The following is a 17,951-nucleotide window of genomic DNA, read 5'->3' on the forward strand; positions in this document are numbered from 1 at the left end:
AAGTTCACCATGAATATTTTCCTGCAGCTGTTTTCGCAAACGACATTATTATGTACAAAAATTCCCAAAATTAAGCCAGGTGTTATGATAAAGCGAAATATGAATCGTGTTGTGGAAGGTTTTTAATGATCTCATATTGGCTCTGACTAGGAAATCATTAATGATAGTGATGTTAAAAGTGCATGTAAATTATTTTATGATGTTTTTTTGAAATTATTGACAAACATGCTCCCAGGATAAAAAGCCGTGATACTCATATCCAATTCATAGAAGGCCGCAACTTACTGAATATATTCATAAAAACACGGGAATAATACATCCGTGAATAAAAACGCTGGATGTGAAGCGGCTGGATTGGAGGACTGTGATTGGACGACTGGAGTAAATCTGTAAATCCCTTAATGCTCAAGCTGTGATTTGGAGCACAGAGATTTGTATCCAGAGTGAACTCCGCCCGGCAGAGATGACTCCGGCCACCGACCGGCACACGGCTGCAGCCGGCCGGCTCCGGGCTCCTTTAATTTGGAGGAAACAGCTCGGACCGACGGGGAAATAAACCTCTATGGTAGGTGTGATAGGAGCTATTTATTTAATTTTTAGTTTAGTTTAATTCGTTGTTGTTGTTGTTAGATATATTTAGTCTTATGATTGTTCATTTGTTCCCTAATTGGGTAACACTGTGTGCACCTGTGGTTACATGTAGGAGTAGGCAGGTACAGGACCAGCATGCACCTGGGTAGGCTGATGGAGAGGCAGCGTTAGGAGTTATTTTGTGCTTTCTTTTGTTTTCTTGTTTTATAAATGATCTTAAAAAAGGTAATCCTTACTTTTATCTGCGTAAACCACAAACTCATGAAGTGTCAGTGGCAACTTGATTTTTTATTTATTGGACAAATGGCCACAATAAGTGTTTAAAAAATAAACTTATTTAGATATCCAGTGTGTCGTGTTGGTGTGTGGCTGAGTTGTCACCTGTTGGAGGCGTTGTGCCAGCATGACGCTGTGAATTATGGGAAATCGGGCCACCCTGAAAGCACTTACTTTCTTGCATTATTCATATATTAAAGTGTTTTGTATGTGATCAAGGAGGAGTATAAATACTTGTAGGTTTTTTTTTTTTAAGTCATTTTTACTTTTTGGAAGAATAAAGAAATAATTATTTGTGGAAGCTTTCATTTGTGAATTTGATTAGACATGCTGCTACAATACGGGCGCAAAGTCATTTTTATAGTTCTTAATTTATAAATAATATGTTGTCTAAATGTTCTTTGTTGTTGTTGTTAACTGTTTGCACTTTATTACTTCATCACTTTAATTACTATTACTTATTACTCACTTTATGTCGGACAAGAGACAAAATTGAAAAAATTGACACTAAAGATGATTTAAAAATAAGAATACTTTTTTTAACGCATAGATAACAGAAAAACGCTTGTTGTGACTTCATGTAGCTGTGAAACACTTGATTGTAAAAATATATTTCTTATTTCTGCCATTGCGACATCAATAGGGAACACACTGCGTGTCAGGCTTCAGTTGATGGACAGGTTGAAACCAAAACAATGACCCTACATGTATGACTTCATATCAGGCTTAATATTTATTAAAATGTCAGAATGTGAACTACGTTGTTGTGTTCGTGGCTCTTAACGTTCAGGGGTTCGGTCCGACTTGTTTTGGTGCATCGAAAATATGAAAATGATGGTAATTATGTAAAGTTGATGTTCTTATTGTTATCGTGTGGCGGCGGTTCTCAACCTGTAATTATACAGACACACACCGGATCTCTTGTTTTTAAGTCCATTTAATAGAGGAGTGTAAAGTGAAATCTGTAGTCTTCACACTTCTTTATCACCCCCCCCCCCCACCCCCCTTCAAAACATGCTTAATCTTAATAAACATACAATAGATGAACCACTTTGATAGGTGGTGAGACATTGTGACATTCAAAGTGTAACACAAACCAGGAAAAAGTTTCATTTCTATTAAACTAATATAACCAAAACAAAAAATTATAACCGTCTGATTTACACGTTAATTTTATTTAGATAAAATGGACAATTACAACAGATTAAAAAATTTATCCAATTTATAAATATTATATTTGAGTTTATTTGTATTTAAAATTATAGAGAAAGTATACAGAAATACTGAAATCATTAGAAATACAGTATTAAATTATTATTAATAATAATGATAATAATAATAATGATAATGATAATAATAATAATAATAATTGTAATAATAATAATGCATTTAATTTATAAAGCGCTTTTCAAGGTACTCAAAGACACATCCTAAAATCTATCAAATAAAAGAAACTAAAATTACCATACAAACCATAAATGAAAACAATTAACTTAAAAACAGGTGGGTTTTGATTTGTGATTTGAAAATGTAAAAAGTTCAGTGCAGTCTGGGATGAGTTTTGGGAGAGAGTTAACCTTTAGAGAGTTATTTCTGCATTCAGACACTTTGTTTAATATGCGTGATGTAGCTTTATGAATATGGTTTATTGTGTGCTTGTGGTTGGAGCCTGCAGGTAGTACAGGGGTCCACAGTGACCCGCCCTCTGTCCCCTCAGCAGGGGCCGCGGCCGAGATGTGAGAGAGGGTCATGCCGTTGCTCAAGGGGAACGTTCGGCCTCGCCACCTGTGCCACGGGGCCGTGCCCGACGGCATCGGCAACGAGCTGGAGTGCGTCACCAACGACACGCTGTCCGCCATCATCCGCCAGCTCAGCAGTCTGAGTACGACCACGGCTACTCGGATACTTCGATTCAGTTTGTTTTATATAGCCCCGACGTCACAAATTACAAATTTGCCTCCGAGGGCTTTACAACCTGGACACATACGACATCCCTGACCTTTGACCTCTCACATCGGATTGGAGAAACTCCCAAGAAATGGGAAAAAGTGAAGAAGCCTTCAGGAGAGCAACAGAGGAGGACCCCTCTCCAGGATGGACAGGATAATAGACGTCATGTGACCAGAAGGAAGCGTTACAGAGTTACATAAATTAGCATTCGGAGTGGATCAATGTTCCTGATCCTTGGAAAGATGATCTGAAGAACACAAAAATACCGTCTGACAGTGTTTAACTTTAACTTTTAGTTGCTAACGAGCCCCAAAAAACATTGTTATCCAACACTAGACATGAAGTGACATCTATCTACTGTGCACTTAAATCAGCAGAAGCAGAGTATAGTGTTAAAATTAACTTAATTAGAGTTATTCAGAGTTAAATGTACACTTTGGATAGTGTTAACATGTTAACACTTTCATAGTGTTAACTATCTAACACTCATATTGGATTTTTAACACTAAATTGTGTTGTTTCCTTTCACTAACAGTGTTAAAATCTAACACTCACGGTGTGGTCTTATGACACATAAAAGTGTATTTTTAACCAACACACAGGTGTGTTAGTGTGTGTTGTGTATAACACTTTTAGTGAAAGGAAACGACACAATTTAGTGTAAAAAATACACTTTCATGTTTCATGTTTCACACTCTGAATGTTGTATATTAACACTTCTAGTGAAAGGAGACAACACATTTTCGTGTGTGCACTGAAATATGTGAAACGGGAAGTACAATTTGGAGGGGACAAGACCATTTTTAGGGAAGCACATTTGCTCCTGGACACCTGGCCCCCGTGAATCCTGCGATCAGTGTGCGTCTGCGTGGACTTAGTGAAGTTACAGGAGCTTACAGCTTATACCGTGAAGCTTTGTACCGCGGGCAGTGTGGGGGGGGCAGAGGCCGTCTAATGATAGCTCCCACCAAGGTGGATCAGACCTGTTGGACGTGTAATCCACACACATTGTAAGGTGTATTTTCATGTATTGACATGGCTTCCTTTCCAATTCCCTGCTGGTTCTTTTCCCTTGTTTTTCTTCCCCTCCCGTGCAGGTAAACATGCAGAGAATGTCTTCGGGGATCTTTTTAACGAGGCCAACACCTTTTACGGGCGCGCCAACTCCCTCCAGGACCGCATCGAGCGCCTGGCCGTCAAGGTCACCGAGCTGGACCCCAGCGTGGAGGAAGGTCAGTCCTCTCGCCCTCATGGTCGTCGTCGGTGAATCGTGTGTTCTACACTTTTTTTTAACCCTCATATGACCTTTGGGGACAATTTGACCCCATTCAATGTTTAACGTCTCAACAACAACAAATTTACATACTTTTTTTTGCTTCATATTTCATGACTTTTCCTAATTTTTTGGGGACAACTGGGAACACATATTCTTCTTTGGGGTCAATTTGACCCCAGGCTGTTTGTCACTGTGTCAAACATATAAAAAATATCTAATTTTTTATTTATTTAAAAGGCTATTTAGGTCGTCAACAAACAAACATAAAGTACCTGACACTTAAACAAGGGAAACAATATTAATTCTAATAATTTTCTGGAGGTTTTAACTGCTGGGTCAAATTGACCCCGAGGGTAAAAGATGTTATACATTTGAAGGTGACAGGAGGGTTGAAACGTGTCCTCGTATTCAGTCTCTCTGCAGGACGTCAACCTGAGGAAGGCGTTCAGGAGCTCCGCCCTCCAGGACCAGCAGGTGTTGTCCAAAGGCAGCGCTCCCAACGCCGTGGCCGAGATGCACGACGGCAGCGACAGGCCGCCGCCCCTCGGCGACCTCACGGCCTTCAGGTGAGTCGCGCCGCGCCGCGTCGTCCCAGCGCCTGTCCACTCGTCTCACTGGGGTTGTTTTTTTCCCAGAGAGGATTCCACCGACGCCATGAAGTTCTACTCCGACCCGTCGTACTTCTTCGACCTGTGGAAGGAGAAGATGCTTCAGGACACGGAGGACAAGAGGAGAGAGAGGAGGAGGCAGAGGGTGAGAGCGAGCCCCTCCCCCGCTGCTTCATGTGTGTCTATTCGGTCCTGCGGGTGAAAAATAAATATGCTAAGTATATATAATTTTAGAACACTTGAGTCGAACCTACGAATCATAAGTATACTTAAAGTGTGTTATTTTGGAACAACTCATTTTAATATATTCAAGTTGAAAAGGATAAGCGGTTTGGATTATGGAATGGAATATTTAAGTTGTGTTTTAATAGTATTTAAGTACTATTTGAAGTTTATTAAGTGTATATTTTTGGGCTAAATTTAAACAACTTAAAGTATAGTTAGTACAATTTAAGTACAGTTTTGTATATGTGCTAATATGCATGCCGATAGTTCACTTAAATTATATTTTTATTGTATTTTAAGTATATTTTAAATATATTATTAATATATTTATATTGTGATTATAAGATACCAAAAGTATACTTTATATATATTTAGAATGTGATTCTAAGATACCAAAAGTATACTTTATATATATTTAGAATGTGATTAGAATATACCAAAAAGTACACTTTTTTTTGAGAGATGATAAAACACGTGTTTTCACATCTCTTTTTTCTTTTTTTCTCTTTTTTTCGGTCCCTTCATCCATATCTCTCCCCCCCCCCCCCCCCCCCAGGACCAAAAGAGGAGTGTGGAAAGCAGCACCCTCCAGAGAGAGATGAAGAAGGTGAGGAAGGTGAGAAACCGGAACACGATGGCGTCCGACAAAGAGCTTCGCCATCCGCAGAGTCTCCGTCGGGGGGCGTCGTCTGAGGGCTCGCTCTCCCCGGACGGCAGGTTGGTTCATATTAATATATATTATATCATAAGAAAGTAGAGATACATGTTTTAAAAAAGAAAATTATTGCACAGCTGTGGAGACATTTTGTACCACCGAAAAGTTGTTGTACCTTCTCTTTCTGATATAGTATATTACAATTTATTGTTTTATAGTCACTGCAAATCATGCACAACACCTGTGTGTGTGTGTGTGTGTGTGTGTGTGTCACATATACTGTATAAATGTAAATAATTAAATGATATTTACGAATGTTAAATGTTCTCTATCTCTCTGTCACTATGTTATCTGTCAATCTTCAGATTTAAATAACTGAGAAAAGTACTAATGTACATTAAAAAAAGATGTGATATATGCAAACATATGATGATTTAAGCAAAGACGTATCACTGGAAACTGTGTTGAACATTAAAGATTGGGAGGAATTAAATAGGCGATGTACTTTAGGGGTCGTGACCTTCTGGCCTCTTTCATGTAAAGCTTCAATTTATATTTGTAATATCGACACTTGCACCATCTGGACGCGTGGAGCTCTCTGTTGTTCTCTGTTGATCCAGGCCTGACCTCCTGGGATACCCCGTCCCTCCACCGCCTGCAGCCCAGGCGGCTTGTAATCAGGCTCGGTCACGTGATCACGTGCGTGGCAGCGCACCCCCCTCACCACCTGTGGAGCACGAATACCACAGCATCGACGACAAGAGAGTCAACTGCGCAGGCGCAGAGCTTCTGACCGGTCCGGCACATCCACCTGTAGATTACGAGTACGTTTATGTTGCATGATCAGAGAAAAAATGTCATATATTATTTCCACTGCGAGATAATCCTCTTTCTTTCAGCACTCTCCCCCCGCCTCCTGCCCCGGGGCCCCCCATCCCATCAGACCAGACAGCCGTTGGTTACCCTGCGGGTGCGCGGCCACCGGCGTCATCCCATAATAATGGAGCTGTGCGCGGAGGCCCGGGCTACCCGCTCCCACCTGTACCCCCTCCGGGGTCGCACATGTCCCCTCCTCCCCCTGGACCCCCGCCTCCGCCCCTCCGCCCCCTCGGAGCGGAGACTCAACCTGTGAGAGATGGGAGGAGTGACCTGCTGTCCGCCATCCGTATGGGTGAGTCGGTCCGGGGGGTGTTATGAAGGTAGAGATGTGTGTCTTTATTGTACGCAAACAAACAGAAAAGGTTTTGAGAGCAATTTTTTTAAATTTGAGAGCAAATATTTTTTTATTTGCAGCAACAAATTCTAGTTTAATCACCAAAACTAAAAATTAATTTACTTATAGACGATCAATTAGCTCTCAAGACCTTTCTTTTTGTTGTTGTTGTTGCGTAAGTGTATGACCGTATGTGTTCCGTGTGACAGGGGAATAACACGTGATCTCGTGTGTGCGTGTGTGACGTGTGTGTGTATGTGTGTGGGTGTGTGTGTGTGTGTGTGTGTGTGTGTGTGTGTGTGTGTGTGTGTGTGTGTTCTTATCAGGCATCCAGCTGAAGAAAGTGCAAGACCAGCAGGAGCAGCAGAACAAGCGGGAGCCGGTGGGCAACGACGTGGCCACCATCCTGTCCCGGCGCATTGCGGTGGAGTTCAGCGACTCTGACGAGGACTCGGATCCGGATGAGAACGAGTGGTCGGACTGACTCTTTGGCTCCCCCTGGTGGACACTGCAGGAACAACCCACTGCTGCCGCCGACCACCGTTATTACTTCTTTCTTGCATTATTCATGTGATGCCACATTAGTTTTTCATGCAGCATTCTTTGAAAAACAGGTGGACTTTTTTTTTCAGGTTTCAGAAGTTGTAAGTTGTATGATTGCTTAATGTTAGCCATTAGTTTTCTCATTTTGAAAATACTAATACAATTCTGGTAAACATTTAACCCAGCATACTCATTCCCGACATTGTGCAGAAGACCCTAAAATCTGATGTTCCAGTTCTAGGCCTTTTTTTCCTTCTTTACTGAAGACATGTTCTGAAGTTGCAGGTAATAATAAATAAGTAATTGATTGGCTGCATTCCATTAAGCTGCTCCAGTTTCAAGATCCTGGTAATGTGCACACTATAGTTTACTGGGATACTTGAGAAGAACGGAGGCATCATTGAAGTAGTACTTTTCATAATATCACCAATTGAAATGTCTGTTATGGGAAGAGGCCTATTATTTATAATCAAGTGCAGGAATATATGAAGTCAAACTTGAAAGGATTCCAGAATGTATTTTCGACATTTTCTGAAATTATACATCTGTGATAATATTTTGGACTAAATGTATACCCCTCCCGATATTATGTAATTCCATGCAACATTTTATAATTGCTACCTCATTGTGTGACTATTCCACTACCACGGTAGGTGTATCAAGACCAGTCTGAATACAGTTTTGTTCTGCCATTAAATTCTTATTTATTATGAAAGGTCTTTGAAAATGTGGATTTAAAAGTCAGTATTAGCACGAACATGATTCCTCTTCATCTTAATATAAACTGTTTCTGGGCACCACCATCCAATTGTAGTTATATTTATAGTATAATCTACATAGTAGAACAAATCATAATGTTGTTTGTAGTCATATACACATATACAGAAGCTTTATTATTTTTGTAATATGGACATATGTGTCTGAAATAAAGTTGAATTGCCTTGACAAATTACCATTGTGTGAGTGTGTACACATGGCAGACATTTATACGCCAATCAGAATCTGACAGTGTTATTATCTTGAAGCTGTTGTGACGTTTTTAATTGGTTAAAAAGTACAGCTGTAAGTTACAGCCTGTAACTGATAATCAAACATATAAATAAAGTTGTAAATATGTTGTCGTTGTACCATTGGTGCATTTATTTGTTACGTGTGATTCCGTTTATATCCACCAGAGGGCAGTAATGAGCCCGGTGGCGGTTTAGACCGGCGGAACTCGACTGGGAAACTACTGAGCTTCGGACGCCATTTTGGCTCCACTGATAGCCCGCAGAGCGAGTACAGGGGGAAACCGGCGGAGCCACAATGGAGATGTTTCTTCTCGTGACAGTCCTGTGCCTGGCAGGTGATTAACACAGCTCCTCGTCAGCCTGCTGCGTTGTAGACAAACCTTGGAGAACTACACATTGAGACACGGTGAGACATCTATATATAATATGAGTTTACAACCGTTGTGTTGTTTCCTGACCATCTTGGACCAAATGTTGTCGTCAATGTAGCGTAACCTTTCCGACGATGAGGACAGTTTGTGCTGGCTAGGTAGCCTGGCCGCACGCGCACTAATCAGCTTTCCTTTCAATGGCGCGTGCGTGCGGTGAGACAATATGACACCATCTGGATGACGACCACACTTCTCTCAACCTTGTCTCTCACGGAAGGCCTTCACTCGGCTCGCTTGTGACCTTCCGCTCACTCGGTCCTCGACTCCTGTTGAATGAAGCGTCGCAGCTCAATGGGACGTCATTGATTCTGTAGAGAGCGCGTGTGTGTGGGGGGGGGGGGACGTGTGTCCATGTCATCGTGTGTGTGTGTGTGGGGGGGGGGGGGGACGTGTGTCCATGTCATCGTGTGTGTGTGGGGGGGGGGGAGACGTGTGTCCATGTCATCGTGTGTGTGTGTGTGGGGGGGGACGTGTGTCCATGTCATCGTGTGTGTGTGTGTGTGTGTGTGTGGGGGGGAGACGTGTGTCCATGTCATCGCGCGTGTGTGTGTGTGTGGGACGTGTGTCCATGTCATCGTGTGTGTGTGTGTTTGTGCGTGCGTGTGTCTCTCTCTCTCTGTGTTTGTGTGTGTATGTGTGTGTTGTCTGTCTTTGTATATGTTTGTGTGTCTCTCTGTGTTTGTGTGTGTGTGTGTTTTGTCTGTCTTTGTATATGTTTGTGTGTCTCTCTGTGTGTGTGTTTGTGTGTCTTTGTATATGTTTGTGTGTCTCTCTCTGTGTATGTGTTTGTGTGTGTGTGTGCCTCTGTGTATGTGTGTCTCTCTCTCTGTGTGTTTGTCTCTGTGTGTTTGTGCATGTGTGTCTCTCTCTCTCTCTGTGTGTTTGTCTCTGTGTGTTTGTGCATGTGTGTCTATCTCTCTCTGTGTGTGTTTGTCTCTGTGTGTGTGTGTTTGTGCATGTTTGTGTCTCTCTGTGTATGTGTGTCTCTCTCTCTCTGTGTGTTTGTCTCTGTGTGTGTATGTGTGTGTCTCTCTCTCTCTGTGTGTGTGTCTCTCTCTGTTTGTCTCTGTGTGTGTGTTTGTGCATGTGTGTGCCTCTCTGTATGTGTCTCTCTCTCTGTGTGTGTGTGTGTGTGTTTGTGTGTGTGTGTGTGTGTGACTGAGTGTATTCAGATTAAATTCGCAGCATTCGTGTCTCAAACTAGTTCCTCACTTGTTGTTGTTGCTGCAGGACATAATCTTTCAAGATGGATACCTCAAACCTTCCCAAGATCCAGGATGAGGAGCGAGAAAGCGAGTTTGGATTTGTTCATGGAGTTTCTGGACCAGGTCTGCTGCGTCGTCTCTTTTCTCTGCCTTGTTTTGGATTTATTAATTCAAAAGCCGTGTGTTATCTTGTATTTAAACAAAAAAAATCTACCAGTAATTGCATTAACATATAATTTTTTTTACAAAGCAGTTTAAATGTTTTTGAAATACAAAACGTAAACAATAAAACATACTAACTACTTGTGTGTATATATATATATGTGTATATATATTATATGTCTGTAGATGTATATATGTGTGTATATATGGATGGTTTATGAATTTCAGCATAATTCACCTTTGGATGCTTTTGTTCTTTATATGTTCCTTTGTTATTTCGAGGACCTCCGTCACGGCGTTATCTCTAGAAGTCAACTCAGGCTCGACACACGTGTTTCTCCATAAAGTGTCGTCGTATGAACGTCGTGTTTCTTCAACAGTGGTGACGGCCACCGCGATGGCGGGAGCCGCCATGTACGAGCTGGTGCGCGTCGGCCACAGCGAGCTGGTGGGAGAGATCATCCGCCTGGAGCGAGACATGGCGACCATCCAGGTCTACGAGGAGACTTGTATCCTTTCTGCTGCCCCGCCGCCCGCCGCTGTGATACATGTTCAGGGTTCCTACGGTCATGGGAGAAAATAGATTAGTCATGGAATTTTAAAATGGTTATTTCCAGGCCTGGAAAAAGTCCTGGGGAACAAAAATCCAAAAATGTTTTGGAAAAGTCATGGAAATGTTGTTATAATTACACGTTTCATTTACGTTGAGTTTTAAATAATTAGTATGCTTTTTAAAAGAAAGACGCTCTAAATATAATCCGACACATACGCTCTCTTCGTACTCGCACATTTTCCGCACTGCAAGTGAACGCACCGTAACTGAAGACATGAATGTTTATTCTTTTAATCTAAACTATTATTTGAGTCATTTAAGGTTATTTACTGTATGCTCTTGACATTTTCTCATTTTTTCATGTATACATGAATATATATATATTTTTTTAAAGTTTGGTCATAGAAATTTGGGTTAAAGTCCTGGACACCCATTGGTCGACACGTGTGTGTGAACCCTGTAACGCAACATGACCTTAAGACTCACTTGCAAAAGACACTTTTTAGAGCTACTTTACTCGTGTTGCGGTTTGTGTGGTTTGCCTTAAACGCCACAGCCGGTGTGTCCGTCGGCGACCCCGTCCTCCGGACGGGAAAGCCCCTCTCTGTGGAGCTCGGCCCGGGAATCATGGGCTCCATCTTTGACGGAATCCAGCGTCCACTGAAGGACATCAACGACCTCACGCAGAGTATCTACATCCCACGAGGAGTGAACATCGGGGCCCTCAACAGAGACCTGAAATGGGAATTCACGCCCGGCCAGAGTCTTCGGGTAAGACCAAATAGTTGTGTGTGTGTGTGCATGCCTCTCTCGCTGTGTGTGTGTGTGTGTGCGTGTGTGTGTGTTCGCGTGTGTCTCTCTCTCTCCGTGTGTGTGTTTGTCTCTGTGTGTTTGTCTCTGTGGGTTTGTGCATGTGTGTGTGCCTCTCTCACTGTGTGTCTCTCTGTGTATGTGTCTCTCTCTCTGTATGTGTGTGTGTGTCTCTCTCTCTCTGTATGTGTCTCTCTCTCACTGTGTCTCTGTGTATGTGTTTGTGTGCTTCTCTCGCTGTGTGTGTGTGTCTCTCTGTGTATGTGTGTCTCTCTCTGTGTGTGTGTGTGTGTGTGTTTGTCTCTGTCTGTGTATGTGCATGTGTGTGTGCCTCTCTCTGTATGTGTGTGTGTCTCTCTCTCTCTCTGTGTGTGTGTTTGTCTCTCTGTCTGTGTGCATGTGTGTGCCTCTCTCTGTGTATGTGTCTCTCTCTGTGTGTGTGTGTGCCTCTCTCACTGTGTCTCTCTGTGTATGTGTCTCTCTCTCACTGTGTGTCTCTCTCTCACTGTGTTTGTCTCTGTCTGTGTGTGTGTATGTGCATGTGTGTGTGCCTCTCTCTGGAGTGTGTGTGTGTGTCTCTCTCTCTCTCTCTGTGTGTGTGTTTGTCTCTCTGTCTGTGTATGTGTGTGCCTCTCTCTGTGTATGTGTCTCTCTGTGTGTGCGTGTGTGTGTGCCTCTCTCTCTGTGTATGTGTCTCTCTCTCTGTGTGTGTGAATTGTCTCCCCTCCTGTAAATGTTCTAATTGCACGTCTCCTCCTCCTCTAGGTCGGCAGTCACTTGACGGGCGGCGATATCTACGGCGTGGTGTTTGAGAACTCGCTGATAAAGCACAAGCTGATGCTGCCACCTCGCAACCGAGGCACCGTCACCTACCTCGCCCCACCCGGAAACTACGACATTTCTGTGAGTGTGTGTGTGTGTGTCCGGAGGCAATGCGCTCTGTTTGATTTCCGTGGGTCTGATTTTTCTGACCACCCCTCGCCCCCGTTGCATTCAGGATGTGGTTCTGGAGCTCGAATTTGAAAGCGTGAAGGAGAAGTTCACCATGATGCAGGTGTGGCCGGTGCGACAGATCCGCCCGGTAACCGAGAAGCTTCCAGCCAATCATCCGCTGCTGACGGGCCAGCGAGTTCTGGACGCACTTTTCCCGTGAGTAGAACAACTCCAGCCTCTTTATTTTGTCGTGGAACCGCACGTTTTGACATTATTATTATGACATAACACACGACCGCGGCGCTGTGCAGGTGCGTGCAGGGCGGCACCACCGCCATCCCCGGAGCCTTCGGATGCGGCAAGACGGTGATCTCGCAGTCGCTTTCCAAGTATTCCAACAGCGACGTCATCATCTACGTCGGCTGCGGAGAGCGCGGGAATGAAATGTCTGAAGTGTTGCGGGATTTCCCCAGGGTGGGTGGAAGAAAATCCCCCCAAATATCCAATTAAAGAGAAGTGATGTCAGCGTTCCTGTTGTATTCTTTTTTTTAACGACGCTCGTGTCCTGCAGCTGACGATGGAGGTTGACGGCAAGACCGAGAGCATCATGAAGAGAACGGCGCTGGTGGCGAATACGTCCAACATGCCCGTGGCCGCCAGAGAGGCCTCGATTTACACAGGTACCCGCCATCCACTTCATAGGGAGCCGTCTCATTGGTTAAGCGTGAGTGCCAGTGGAGGTTTGTGCCAACATTTTTAAAGAACGTTGCTCGATGGCTTCCTGAGGATGGAGCGGACGGACGCCGCTGGCATAAATACAGAGTGAATGTTCCCTTCCCTCTCACTTTATAAGAAACATTTGATGCATTGCCACACCTCTTGCAGGGATCACGCTGTCCGAATACTTCCGAGACATGGGCTACCACGTGAGCATGATGGCCGACTCGACGTCTCGCTGGGCCGAAGCTCTGAGGGAAATCTCCGGGAGGTTAGCCGAGATGCCCGCCGGTGAGTTCACGGCGGCTGCGCGATGCGACGTCGTTGCATCTGCGAGGACGAGTGCGAGACGGCCGGCGTGTCCCGTGTTTTTTTTTGTCTGCAGACAGCGGCTATCCGGCTTACCTGGGCGCCAGGCTGGCCTCCTTCTACGAGCGCGCCGGCCGCGTGAAGTGCCTCGGAAACCCAGAGCGAGAGGGCAGCATCAGCATCGTAGGAGCGTGAGTTGACTTTTCATACAGTGGGTACGAAAAGTATTCAGACCCCTTTTAAAATGTTTCACACTTTGTTTCATTGCAGCCATTTGCTAAAATCAAAAAAGTTTATTTTATTTCTCATTAATCTTAACAGAAAAAACCATAAATGTATACATTTATGCACATTTATTAAAACATTTTAAACTGAAATATCACATGGGATATTTCAGTTTTTCTTTTTTAATAAATTTGTAATTTAAATTAATTTTTGAATTAAATTTGTAATTAATATATACGGCATATCATATATATTTAATTACAATTTTCTTTAATTTTAATTAATTTGTAATTTAATTTAAAAAAAATGTAATTTCATTTTAATTTTCTTTTTTTTTGTTGCAAAAATTTCTACATTTATATTTTTTTCCTAGGAAATGGTTGGAATGAAACAGTGAAACATTTAAAGGTGTCTGAATACTTTCTGTACCCACTGTATAAGCAGTGAAACATGAGGTCATACTCCCAATGTTCTGTCATACAGTTTTAAAACAATTTGCAGCGTGGTGCATTAAAATCAGAGGATTGTTAAAGTATTGTAATTTAATTATTATTTAGAGCTATTCTCAGTTTAAATGAAAATAACCATCCCAAAGTCCTCCATTGTATACGATTGTTTAATGTGTGCATGAGTGGGCGTTTTGTGATAATATTTACATATTCTTCAGTTCCTTTTGCACAAGAATGCCGCCTTACAAAACATAGATGCAAGATTAACAATTATTCGTCTGACTTTCCCTTAAATACTGTGCATTCCTGTTAGTGTGTCGCCCCCTGGTGGAGACTTCTCAGACCCCGTCACTTCGGCCACATTAGGCATCGTTCAGGTAAGCGACGAGTTTTGTCTCGTCAGCTCTTTCCTTGCATTTCATCTGGCAGGAGATTGATCTTTTTTGCACACTGTCGCTGGTCTCAAATGTTTTATTTTAAATGTATCGTTAGGTGTTCTGGGGATTGGACAAGAAGCTGGCTCAGAGGAAGCACTTCCCGTCAGTGAACTGGCTGATCAGCTACAGCAAGTACACGAGCGCTCTGGATGAATACTACGACACGCATTTCCCCGAGTTCGTTCCTCTTCGTACGAAAGCCAAAGAGATCCTGCAGGAGGAGGAGGACTTGTCGGAGATCGTGCAGCTCGTCGGCAAGGTGAGGGGTTCAGCTTTTAATCGTCTAAATTTGTTATATTTCAATCTTCATTTACGCAGTTTGATTAAAAGAATAAACATTTATATACATATTTATTATTTTAATCAAACTATTGTCTCGTTTAAGGTATATACTTGTGTACACACCGAAATTTCACAAAATGTTTGGTCATGGAAATTTTGTTTACTGTCCTGGACACCCATTGGTCAGCATGTGGATGAACCCTGATAACATTTTACAGCATTTGATGTGTAAAATCTGTGTTTTATAGAAGAGGCTTCGATACATTAATGAGGCATATAGTTCAACAATACATTTGACTGATCCTCGTGACGTTGTCTCGCTCGCAGGCGTCTCTGGCCGAGAGCGATAAGATCACTCTGGAAGTCGCAAAGCTCCTCAAGGACGACTTCCTGCAGCAGAACAGTTACACGCCCTACGACAGGTGAAGAGCATCTCCTCCTCCTCCTCCTCAAAGCACTTCTTTTATATTCTCCGTGCTTGAAATGTCTCTCCCACCTTTTGATGTCTACGATGAACTCATTGAGATGTCGTAGACGTTGAAGTAGCTCCTCTGTTTACTCCACAACAACTAAAGACAAACACAATGTTCATATGAGGCCCTTTGTACAATTTAAATGTTCTCAAAAGAACAGGAAGTTGGCAACATGGGAACATATTATTTATTTATATATATATATGAATTAATAATATATATATATACATCTCATGTATCATTAAATATGATATATATTGTATATACGTATGTATATATATATATGAATTAATAATATATATATAACTTGTGTATCATTATATATGATATATATATATATATCTAAGATATATATTATATGTATGATATATATATAATATGTGTGACATATATATAATATGTATATGTCATACACATACATTATATATATATATATGAGATGCATCAACTATGCAGCTTTGAAATAAATGTATGTATTTAAGACATCAAAGTGATTTTCCGTTGGGAAGAAATTAAGAAACTAAATGTCGTCCACTCGATGGTTCCGTAATCTTTGATCTCCCCACCCCCCCCCCCCCCCTGTCCCCACACACTCAGGTTCTGCCCCTTCTACAAAACCGTCGGCATCCTCGCGAACATGATCTCCTTCTACGACCTGGCCCGCCACGCGGTGGAGTCCACGGCGCAGAGCGACAACAAGATCACCTGGGCGATGATCAAGGAGCACCTGGGCGAGATCCTGTACAAGATCAGCTCCTTGAAGTTCATGGTACGAGCGCCCCTCGTCTTCACCGCCGCGCGTCCCGAGTCCGGCCCGGATCAATGACGTGTTCTCTCTGTCGTTGTTCAGGACCCCGTGAAGGACGGCGAGGTTAAGATCAAAGCGGAGTTCGCCCAGCTGATGGAGGACATGCAGAACGCCTTCAGGACTCTGGAGGAATGAGCTTCCTACCCGTCGAGCTCCATCTCCCAAACATCCCCCCAAAAAAACAGTGCAGTGCAACCTCGTGCAGATTGAATGTTTACCTCAGTCATGTGACCTCTTTTATTCCCGTGTGTTTACGTCCACTTAAACATTCCTTTGCGTTTTGTTTGATTTATGACTAATCTACTTAAATATAAATAAAGAACAGTCCTGGAATCCCCTCGGACCCCTGAATACACGCTGTGCTCAGTAGATATAGCCGACATGGCCCCAAATCAGGAGCTTTACAACCAATGGCTGCATCAAAAGAGATGACAGGGATGTCCCCCCCCCCCCCCCAGGTGTGACCGTGATCAATGCATATTTAATTCAATCTAACGGGAACGTGCACAACGGCAAGGGGACTGCGTAGCGGGGGTGGCGAGAGTCCTTCTGCCACCTCTTTCCTCTTTAAGCGTGATCGTGACGTCGTGGACAATATTCTTGTGATTATTTGAAAAAGATGTGAATGAGTCTGTAAAGAGTCGTGTTGTTATCGGATGTCTCGCTATATTATATGTGTGGTATGTTGCTGTCTCCTGAAATAAATGTTTAAAAAAAAGTCTACCGTTTGTTTTTTGTGTCAATGTTATAAAGTGGTGAAAATCACTTCCTGGGTATCTCCAGAAATTTAAGATCTTTGATTTACAAAGCAAACTCCACTGATTGGCCGCTCTATAAAGCAGAGTATAAATACATTGGATTACCAAGATTATTCTTAAATTTATTGTAAAGTGATATAAAGTCTACTTTACCCTTTGAAACGGCTGAAGAAGAGTGAGAATCAACCTTTGACCCCTCGTGACCACACGGCTGTTCAGTGACGGACTCTGACCGCTAGGTGGCAGCAGAGAGAAATACTTTCTGATTGACTCCTTGAAACCTTATTTTCCCCATAAATGTGTTTTTAAAGGCTTTAAAAAAGTGAGAAGAAAACATGTTAATTACACCAAACCCTGTATGACACTATCATCTATATAGTGTATCTGTTTACTATGTATACTTGGATTGAGAGAAATATTGTATTGCTTATGCCTTCTGTCACATCAGTTCAAAACATCACTTTCATTTTATAGAAACAATGCAGTAAAGTTTTTAACTTTAACTGCAACTACAAAAATATATATATTTTATTTAAATTTTAAATTTATTTAACCAGGAAATGCCTCATTGTGATTAAAAGTCTCCTTTACATAAATCAGTGACAGACAATATATAAAAAAAGAAAGCATGAATAAAACCAAAACTCATAATCATAACTTAGTTCACAAAATATCTTTTTACATACCTTTGATGTTACTATATATAATTAAAACATCTGAAAACATGCTTATAAAATCAAGTACTTTTTCTTAACATTTAATAAAAAGTTTAAAGTTTTGAAAAATACCATTCTGATTCACAATTCATCAGCTTTTCATTCTTAAAATAGTCTTAGTTAAGCCTGACTTCCAGTATTAATTCCTCCATAATAGATTATGGCCATTATCGCGGGCTCCATCAAGACTAATGGACGCTCCTCCCAGAGGAGTAAGAACATCTTTTTCTTGTTCTGCATTGATTCATCTCGTCCAGACTCACGCTGACGAGACTTCTGTGGGCTCCAGGTTCGTCCGCTAAGAGCTCACAATGCACCTGCTTCCCTTCTTCTCTT

The 17,951-nt window shown here is 42.2% G+C and overlaps 2 protein-coding genes across 4 annotated transcripts; both read left to right on the top strand.

Moving 5' to 3' along the window:
* Positions 1 to 476: 476 nt before the first annotated feature.
* Positions 477 to 8,289, top strand: wasf3a (WASP family member 3a). Of its 3 annotated transcripts, none has more exons than XM_056408725.1 (9): positions 477 to 565; positions 2,585 to 2,749; positions 3,915 to 4,049; positions 4,506 to 4,659; positions 4,729 to 4,846; positions 5,483 to 5,643; positions 6,202 to 6,405; positions 6,481 to 6,752; positions 7,121 to 8,289. In XM_056408725.1, the coding sequence occupies exons 2-9, from the start codon at positions 2,617 to 2,619 to the stop codon at positions 7,276 to 7,278; spliced, it is 1,335 nt and encodes a 444-aa protein (XP_056264700.1). In that variant the 5' UTR covers positions 477 to 565; positions 2,585 to 2,616; the 3' UTR covers positions 7,279 to 8,289. The 3 variants fall into 3 exon arrangements, with proteins under 3 accessions (XP_056264700.1, XP_056264707.1, XP_056264714.1); XM_056408732.1 differs by having other exon boundaries at positions 2,588 to 2,749; XM_056408739.1 differs by having other exon boundaries at positions 6,481 to 6,780; positions 7,121 to 7,209.
* Positions 8,290 to 8,646: 357 nt separating this feature from the next.
* Positions 8,647 to 16,862, top strand: LOC130189776 (V-type proton ATPase catalytic subunit A-like). Its single transcript, XM_056408714.1, has 15 exons — positions 8,647 to 8,753; positions 10,009 to 10,106; positions 10,526 to 10,654; positions 11,255 to 11,469; positions 12,274 to 12,411; positions 12,506 to 12,657; positions 12,753 to 12,915; positions 13,013 to 13,121; positions 13,327 to 13,449; positions 13,544 to 13,658; positions 14,455 to 14,518; positions 14,634 to 14,837; positions 15,188 to 15,282; positions 15,931 to 16,102; positions 16,184 to 16,862. The coding sequence occupies exons 2-15, from the start codon at positions 10,025 to 10,027 to the stop codon at positions 16,274 to 16,276; spliced, it is 1,854 nt and encodes a 617-aa protein (XP_056264689.1). The 5' UTR covers positions 8,647 to 8,753; positions 10,009 to 10,024; the 3' UTR covers positions 16,277 to 16,862.
* Positions 16,863 to 17,951: the final 1,089 nt, after the last annotated feature.

The sequence above is a fragment of the Pseudoliparis swirei genome, chromosome 3 (genome assembly GCF_029220125.1).
Source record: "Pseudoliparis swirei isolate HS2019 ecotype Mariana Trench chromosome 3, NWPU_hadal_v1, whole genome shotgun sequence".
Taxonomy (NCBI): Eukaryota; Metazoa; Chordata; class Actinopteri; order Perciformes; family Liparidae; genus Pseudoliparis; species Pseudoliparis swirei.

Bases quoted from the DNA above. Each gene is read 5' to 3' on its own strand.
- LOC130189776 (XM_056408714.1), top strand. From the start codon at position 10,025: ATGGATACCTCAAACCTTCCCAAGATCCAGGATGAGGAGCGAGAAAGC. The intron at 12,916-13,012 runs GTGGGTGGAAGA...CGTGTCCTGCAG, and splicing joins TGTTGCGGGATTTCCCCAGG to CTGACGATGGAGGTTGACGG. The intron at 14,838-15,187 runs GTGAGGGGTTCA...TCTCGCTCGCAG, and splicing joins TCGTGCAGCTCGTCGGCAAG to GCGTCTCTGGCCGAGAGCGA.
- wasf3a (XM_056408725.1), top strand. From the start codon at position 2,617: ATGCCGTTGCTCAAGGGGAACGTTCGGCCTCGCCACCTGTGCCACGGG. The intron at 4,050-4,505 runs GTCAGTCCTCTC...CCTCGTATTCAG, and splicing joins GGACCCCAGCGTGGAGGAAG to TCTCTCTGCAGGACGTCAAC. The intron at 4,660-4,728 runs GTGAGTCGCGCC...TTTTTTTCCCAG, and splicing joins GGCGACCTCACGGCCTTCAG to AGAGGATTCCACCGACGCCA.